The sequence below is a fragment of the Idiotropiscis lumnitzeri genome, chromosome 4 (assembly GCF_059441095.1).
Source record: "Idiotropiscis lumnitzeri isolate Australia: NSW breed Sydney's pygmy pipehorse chromosome 4, RoL_Ilum_1.0, whole genome shotgun sequence".
Classification (NCBI taxonomy): Eukaryota; Metazoa; Chordata; class Actinopteri; order Syngnathiformes; family Syngnathidae; genus Idiotropiscis; species Idiotropiscis lumnitzeri.
Genome location: NC_142394.1, coordinates 27,875,121 through 27,883,761, shown reverse-complemented (window position 1 = coordinate 27,883,761; position 8,641 = coordinate 27,875,121). Strand labels below are relative to the sequence as shown.

General features: G+C 48.1%; 1 protein-coding gene and 1 long non-coding RNA gene across 2 annotated transcripts; one reads left to right on the top strand and one right to left on the bottom strand.

Moving 5' to 3' along the window:
* Positions 1-232: 232 nt before the first annotated feature.
* On the bottom strand, positions 233-1,666 carry LOC148338973 (uncharacterized). The gene is made up of 3 exons (XR_015842983.1): positions 1,565-1,666; positions 943-1,477; positions 233-819 (listed from the first exon to the last, which is right to left on the bottom strand). It is a non-coding gene; the product is annotated as an uncharacterized LOC148338973 (long non-coding RNA).
* Positions 1,667-4,647: 2,981 nt separating this feature from the next.
* neurog1 (neurogenin 1) lies at positions 4,648-5,612 on the top strand. Its single transcript, XM_088294550.1, has one exon. The coding sequence runs from the start codon at positions 4,783-4,785 to the stop codon at positions 5,311-5,313; it is 531 nt and encodes a 176-aa protein (XP_088150676.1). The 5' UTR covers positions 4,648-4,782; the 3' UTR covers positions 5,314-5,612.
* Positions 5,613-8,641: the final 3,029 nt, after the last annotated feature.

The window sequence follows — 8,641 nt, the reverse complement described above, 5'->3', positions numbered from 1 at the left end:
AAAACGGGTCAGGACTGACAATGTGAAACATTCAGTGTGGTCAATATTTACCAGCAAAAATCTTCACGTCCTGTCGAGAAACATGCAAGGAAGCAAAATAACCAAGAGTGAAAGTTTTTTTTTTTTTTTGATCATGTGAGATCTCGGCCTCGGAGGACTTGTAAAGCGATCGATTGAGATTTGTCCAAAAGTGTTTTGCTTCAAGATAAGCAATTATTTTGCAGAAACCAAGTGAGGTATTCCAGAACTTTTAACTTGACTTTTGGTACAGAGTAGTAAAATTGACAGCTCGAGTCTGACTGTGGTCAAGTCATGTGACATCTCGGCGTCCGAGCGCCCTCACAAAAAGTGCAGCGTGCATAAACCAAAAAAATAAATAAAAAAGTTACGCTCGTTCCTCATTTGAAGGTCTTTGGGAGAAACCTTGGCGGTGTTGTGGCGGCGTCCATCACGGCGTCTATCGCGGCCCCTCTCCATTGTCGCCTTGTTGCCCAGGAAGGTTTTAATGTAATGGTGGCCGTCGTCAATCACAGCGGTGAATGTGCGGGCGCGCACGGCCTCCGCCTCTTCATCAATCTGCTGTTGCATTATGGGAGCCGCTTCCTTTTCACTTGTCGCCCGCTGTTTGCTCGTCTGATAATTTAGCTCCAGCGAGCGCTTGCCCTCCGCCAAGCGGCGCCATGGAAACGCCACCAGTGGGCGCCGTCAGTGGACAGACGTCACGTGATGGCGGCGACATCCTCGGTCGAGGTGCGAGAGGTTAAAAGAAAGTTTCACAGCTCATCCTCGCGGATGTGCACGGCTTGCAGCTTTCGGTGACTGGTTCAAAACAAAAAAGGACAAGAAACTTGAATCCTTCAACTGCGTTTGTTGTCTTGTGCACACTGAACAAAAATAAACATTTGATGAACATAATTTTTTTTTTAAAGAATTCAGTGTTACCTGAGCCTTCTTGCAAGCCTCGCCTTGAAGGTGATGAACGCGTCATGTGATTGGATGCTCACTTGTGAGAGGGCGGAGCTATGCGGAATCAACAAATCCACACCTGACAGTCTTACCGGGCGACCGTTAAAAAATCTGAAAAATACATTCCTGCTTTTTTAACCCACAATGGCCGAAGGAGGGAAAAGTGTGGATTTAATTGCAGATGCACTTGTGAGGCCATTTTCAAGACGGAGCTTTCAAGAGAAGCGAAGTCGTCCAACACTCGCTCAGTAGTGCGTGAGTGGGTGTCTGTATATTATTTCTCCAGCTGTTGCTCCTTCGAGGTGGGGAAGACAGAAAGATGGCTGGCTGGCAAAAGTCGGACATGGTCGGGGAACTCCCGTGAGTTGCTGCTCGAGTCGAAGATGGCGCCTTAAGTCGCCCCAACTCCTGGTCACCTTCAGCTATGCGTATGTCCGTCCTGAGTAAGTCGGAATCGGTAGAGGGCGAAGACTGGAGATGAGCTGATCTATCATCACGCGGGAGAGTCCATCTAAAAAAAAAAAAAAAAAAAAAATCCAGGGGCCAAAGTTGCAGGATTCCATGATGACGACGACAAAAAGCAAAGCTGGAACCTGACCTGAGGAGAATCGATGAAGTAGGAATGAGAAAAGTCACACGGAGGGAAAATACTGGAAAAGGCTTCATTGTGGAGGAGAAACAGGTGACGGTGAAATAATCAGGGAGCAGGTGACACAGACGAGGAAGCGGTGAAGGGGAGGGTGGGGGGAGTAAGAGCGCAGACTGACGATCATGACATTGTCCACGTTTGTCACTTTTGCACTCTGAAACAGAAACTGGCAGGCACCACACAAAGAATATCTGAGGATGCAAAGACGATTTGTGGCAGGGTTTCAATCGTGCGTCCAGGCGTGAGTGTGCTCTGATGTTGGGGGGGGGCGAGCTGCATGTTTGAGGGGGTCGGGGAGGGGGGGGTCCTCCACATCTCGTGTCTTAATCCCGTCCAAGCTGCTCTCTGCACAGACCTCTCACTCCAGCGCTTTTCTCTTTCACTTGTTTTCTTTTTGCCTTTTCTTTCGCTCCTCTTCATGGGGGGGGGGGTGCTTTCAGGGAGGGGGGGGGTGAGGCTTTTGTGGAGGGGTGGTGGTATCATCAAGTGTACACAAAGCAAATGAACACGTCCACCAGGCAGGAACGAAGGAACGCTCAAATCACAAAATAACACATCACGACATGGCCGTCATATTTTTTTTCTTGTTTGAGCTTCAGCGCTTTGACGCACTCCGCCGTCTCGTGACGCTGACCGTGATGTCACGGGGCACACTTTATCGTTGACGTTGTGTGCGTGCGTGCGCGCCACCCACATGCAAGTGCGTAAAATGCACGTTTATAAAATGTACATTTAAATGCGCGCTGACAATCTGCTTCCACACTTTGAAGTCAACATGTTGTAAAAAATAGACAAGACCGCCGTAAACGCCGCCCACTTGTAAACTCCACCCACTTGTAAACACTCCCAAACACACACACACGCGCTCGCGCACACGCACGCGCACAAACCCCACTACAGAAAGAAATTGCGGGGGCATTAAAGTTTTTTTTCTTTTTTTAATCGCAGCTTTTATCCCATTGCAGACACAAGCAGGTAAAAGCACAGGTGTTACAGTACGTGCAGGTACAGTATGAGTGCAAATGTTGAGCTTCTAATACCACCCAAATAATTAAATATCTAAATAATAAACGGGCAACAACATCACTCATTCCCATGAAATTGCATTATCTTAGCTGTAAACAATAATAGCTATAAACTGCAAATAAATAGTATAACAGGTTAAATAAACAATGAACAACGGTAGTAGTCGATTACAACTGTGGACGTCCCAAAATGGTGGTGCACACTGCAAGTTAAAAAAAAAAAAAGAAAAAAAAAAAGCATCATTCTTGTGTCCTCATCTCTCTGGCTGCCCAATAATGCAGTAAAGATCATGTTAACATCCACGAGTCATGTTGAAGACACGCAATTAGACACGTGATCAACTTCAAAGAAATGCGCAAAGGAGCTGTCAATCAAATTGGCGACGAAATTAATTAAGTCACAGAAACGTAACGAATAAAATGTAAGCTATCATAAATCACGATTAGAACACTCACTGTGGTTTGGAGATGCACAAGATCACACGAGCCCTCAACACATCCGAAAATGGCGGCACGGGAGCTCCAGCGCAACAGGTCATGGGCAATTACCCAAAATGCACTGCGCTTCACGTGAGAGGCGAATATGATGACGTAACTCTTTAATAATAATAATAATAATGTAGAAACACTGATAATTGGAAACTTTCTAACTGATTGCTTTAATTCAATAGCAATAGATCAGGAAGAAAAGGGTTGGCCTCTCCAAACAGCTTCCAATCGAGGACACCCCCAATGCCCGCCCATGACGCCGGGACTGCACACAAACGCACGCACGCACGCACTCACTTACTCCCTCGCTCACTCCCTCTCTCACACACACAAACCAATCATATCACTCCTTTCAAGTGTGTATCATTAAATCAGAATGATTAGGGAAAAAAATTAAAATTACAAAATTAAAATATCTTAGATTAAACAAAACAAAACAAACAAAAAAGGACAATGTGCTCGTGCCATTGGTCAAATAGAAAAGACCACATAAAGGACAAAATAACAATTTTTAATCCAGACGAAATATGGGCATGTCTGTTCTTTTATTCAACCAATGTAGCAAAGAGGATCTTCATCGATTTCAATTTCCAAATCAGTATAGAAAAGATCCAGTGCTCAACTACAACGGGGCTGGTTCTGCACTTGTTGCTGAATAACAGAACTTGGCAATAGTGAAGGCTTAAGATGGAAAGAAGTTAAATTTGGGCGGCCTTCTTTTAGGGGTTACCACTACATCATTGTTCGTTTTATGAATAATATATGTTATATTGTGAGATTTCGTTTTTCCACTTTGGGTCTTTGTAATGCATGTTAGAAATAAAACTTTGAACAATAAGGCCACAGTCTCCTGTTGAATCAAAAGCTGAGGAACAAAACGACTTTAAGAATATTTTTAAATAAAAATAAATGTCACTTTTTGGACATTTTGTGCTCAGCAAACTATTAGGTCCACTTGTCAGAATGTCGTTCTGCATAAAGTGATGCTGGACAAGCAAAAATAATGAACACGATCCAAAGTGGGACATTTTCGACCAAATCAGAAGACGCAGAAGGCGCAAGAGGCCGTTTGGTGCCGCGCACGCGTGTGTTGCGCGTGCATTAGAATGAGAAAAGCCGCAGCAGCAGCCCAAGCAAAAGAAAGAAAAGCAATACAAAGCGTGAAAAGAAGTGTACGGCGCGCGCACACAATGGTGCTATTCACCTTTGATATATTGCACGCGCACGCGCACAGTCTCATGATTTCTTAATGACGACACAACGAGCGCACGCACGCGCGGATTGTGTCTGGTGTGACGGACTTTTTTGCGTCACGTGAGCAGGGGTGGGGAAGGAGGAGGGGGGTGGGGTTGTGTTGCGCGTGGCTGACCTGTGATTGGTTGGCCGTGATTGGTGGCACGCTCCTTGTACCCGCGGGCTGGTTATGCAAATGAGCAGCTCCCGCGGCACGGGGCAGGCTTCATTCATCTTCTTCATCCTCCCCCGTGGGGGGGCAAAGGGTTGGGGGTCCGAGGGGGTCCATTGTGTACGTGCGCTATAAAAGGCGGGCTGAGGTCGGTCGTGTGCCACACTCGCACGATCTCGCTCGTCCTGAGCCCTCGCGCACACGCACGCACGCACGCGTTCGCTCACCTGAGCTAAGCCGCCGCACACATGGACGCGCATGCGGTACTCGATTTTTTCCCGCTGACCGACGACGACGACGACTCCCGCGCCAGCACGCGCTCCGTGTCACCGCCGCCTCAGAAAAAAAAGCGGCGGCGGGGGCGCGCGCGCTGCGAGACCACCGTGCGCGTGGTCCGGAAGAGCCGCCGGCTGAAGGCCAACGACCGCGAGCGGAACCGGATGCACAACCTCAACGGCGCCCTAGACCAGTTGCGACGCGTGCTTCCGGCGCTGCCGGACGAGACCAAGCTGACCAAGATCGAGACGCTCCGCTTGGCGCACAACTACATTTGGGCCCTGGCTGAGACTCTCCGCATGGCCGACCGCGGCGCCCTCCCACGTGACGAGCCCGGTTCCGTCCCCGGTTCCGGCTCCTCCTGGTTCTCCTGCTGTACGAACTCGCCATCCTCCTCGCCGTCTCCATCATCTTCCTCCTCGTCGCCTGTCTACAGCCCGGGCAGCCCGCTCGAACACACGCACGAGCACGCGATCTTTGGCCGCCCGCGGGGGGTCTTCTGACCGATGGAGCGACCCACACCGCACCCACCACCCCGCATGGACCTCCCGGCGCGAGCGCAAGGTGCTGCTCTCTCTCTCTCTCGCTCTCAGAGAGGGAGAGAAAGAGAGGGAGTCGTGCACGCGCGCGCGAAGTTGAAAGGTCAACTCTCCAATTAGTTGTGTGAAATTTCACACTCAAGACTGATTCATTATTCATGAGGACTTGGCTTTATTTATTCTTGGAATGTTTTTTGTACATAAACAAAGATTTTATCTTATTTACTCACTGTCACTTTTCAGCGCATTAAAGTTTTTACTTTTATACAAAAATGAAATCCAACTCTCGTTTTTGTGTGTTATGCACACACTGGGCGTTTGTATATTACATGTTTGTGTTGAGAAACAAAGTCTGTCAGTGTGTGCGTGTGTGTGTTTCCTCATGTTGTGACGAGGTTCATGCTTTTCATCATTATTGGAGTTTTTTATTTTAAAGGGAAATATGTGACATTGAAATCCTTGATGTGCAGCTCATAGCACAACAAAGTTACACTTTTGTTCAAATAGAGGAAAACGATGACATCAAGCTGGGTTCAGATTTTTTTTTTTTTTTTCTGCAAGCCTCATCGGTGACACATTCTCTCTTTTGTTGCAAGTCAACGCTTTGCAAACTCTGAACCAGCACCCAACCATCAAAACGCCACTTATCAGCTACTACCAATCAGATCAAAGCTCATTTGCAAAAATATTATTACGCTTTGAAGCAGCCAGAATAACTTGAAAAACATGTCCTCGGCAACAATATAGACATTATACATTTATTCGGAACAGTTAAAAATCACCAAGCCAAGTTCTTGCGCTTCTCCCGAGAAGTCACCAGACCAACAACGCTGATGATCGATGACGTCTTTTCAGCCGCTCGTTAGACTGCAACGACCAATTAGCTGGCCGCTAAGCTTCCGGTTTTTTTTTGCAACAAGTCTTGAGGGGGAGGAGCCAACATCTGCTCACTTGTCACCTGAAACTTGATGCGACACGCTACGTACTCACAGCAAGCTAACCCTGTGCGTGTTGAACGGAATAAGTCAAGAATACTTTGAGAACACACAAGTAAGACACGTTTCCAAACTTGATGAACAGATACATAGATGACGATGGACCGTTTGTTGCGCTGCGATTGGTGGACGCGATGTAGGAAGCGCCGGCGGTCGGCAAGGAGAAAAAAAGAGCTGACAAGATTACGATGAAGAGGAAGAAGAGCAAAGGCAAGGAAAGCTGAACAAAGCCCTCAAAGCGTGAGGGGGCGGAGCCTGACTCAGAGGGTCTTCATTGACTCGGGTAACCTCCGGGGGTCAAAGGTCACCGGGTCGACAGGTAGAAGTGTGTGCTTGAGCCCTCTTAAGGACGCGTTTTTAGTGGTGTGTGTGTACTTGTGTTGTGGTGATATGCCCACACACACACACACACACACACACACACACACCCTCTCCAGCCGCAGAAAAACTCGTCAATGTGACCCAAACTAAAAGTGGCAAGTCAAAAGTTAGCTTACGCTGGCGTCTTTGTTGTGTTTCGTAGACAAAAAGTTAAAAGGCTGCTGACGCGCAAATTTAGAAAGACAACAACGCACAAATTCACACAACACACTCTTATCGCCTCCTCCGTCACACACACTCGCCTACACGCACACACACACACACGCGCTGCCTCAGGGCTGATGGGGGCCCGCCCACCAAGTGACAGGAAAGTGTCAATCAAGAGAGCAACCATGCAATATGAACACACACACATGCACACGCACACACTCACAAAATGCTTTTCCCAACGTTGAGCAGGAAGTGACGGTAGAAGTTCATATGGAGGCCTTTGGTGGGGCGTCGGGGTGGTTGGGGGGGGTGATGCAGGGGGGGGGTGTAAGTGGTCTGATAGGATCATGAAAAGTGAAACAGATGGAAGTTTTCTGCCCCCTGCTCCTCGAGATAACCTCTGACTCCTCCCCCGAGACCCCCACAGTCCACCTTGTGCCACTGATTGCACCTGTAAGCCCCCCCCCCCCCCCCACCCTCCCGACTCCCCCCGAACCGACGCACCAACCACCTCGGGGCAGGCCCTCGCAGTCCTGACTAATTTGTTGATGTGCCTTCGCGGGCTGCTCTCCGACAGGAAGCGAAGGAGTCACATGACACGGCCGCCTGAATGACGTTGCGATGTGTCGTCCGTCGTCCTTTTCAACTTGAATTTTCTGGCGTCGAAAGTTTCACTTTAACGCTTTCAATCAAGGAAAAGTAGCATGCCCGTTCAGAAGAACATCCAGAAACTCGTCTTGGATCGCTGCAGACTGGGCGACGCGGTCGAACCGGACTGTGGAAAAATAAATAAATTAATTAATTAATAAATAAACAAATAATGCACCGAGCGATCCTCAGCTGCTTTTTTTTTTTTTTTATTGAACTGCAAAAGCATGGCACGATTGTCAAGGATGAAGATGACCACAAAGATAGAATCCCCCCAAAAATATGGAGCAGGGGTCACCAACATGGTGCGCGTGGGCACCAAGGAGCCCCCAGGGACACTCGCGTGGGCTTGTTAAAAAAAAAAAAACAGCTCATCAGTCATGGGACATTGTGATTTCCTTGGAATCTAGTAGAAGTGATCATTTAAAAATGGGAAAAAATGCCAGAGGTTAACGTTGCCTGATATGCATGTTTCCTAATTATTGTGTGAAAATAATCAAAATAATTACAATAAGAATAAAATTATAACAAAAAATAAAAACAGCATTGTTACAGGTAATTAGAGCAATTTTTTGTGTGTATAAAACTGAAAAGCCTTTGGATTAATTAGTACTAAAGAAGCAGCTCTCAGCTTCAAAAAGATTGCTGACTCCTGGTCTAGAGGGTAATAATTACAACCCTCCCCAATTCCCCCCCCCCCCCTCAAGGCTCCCAATTATTTCATGTGCTGCCCTTAAGACTGAAGTCGGTACCGCAGGCTGTGTCATGAATCGCTAGTTGAGAAGTAGCTCCCACTTCCCAAAAAAGGTCGCCGACCCCGCCTGCACGATCGTTGACGACATCGAGTATCGTCCTCGTGCGGCTTTCGATTTCCAGCTCCAGTTTGTCGATGCGTTGCTACGGTAACCAGCATCCTCACAGTTGTCACGAACTCGTCATCTTTCGCCCTGTCGCCCGGCGGTCGCTCAACAATTAGCATGAAATTCTTAACGAGCGGCACAAAAGTCATCCAGAGGCCGAGGGGCTCCTGGCCGTGACGCCCCCCCCCCCTCTCCAGCAGGACCCCTCGCCCCCCACCGGCCCCCCGCCTATCGTATCCTCACCGAACTCTGACCTCC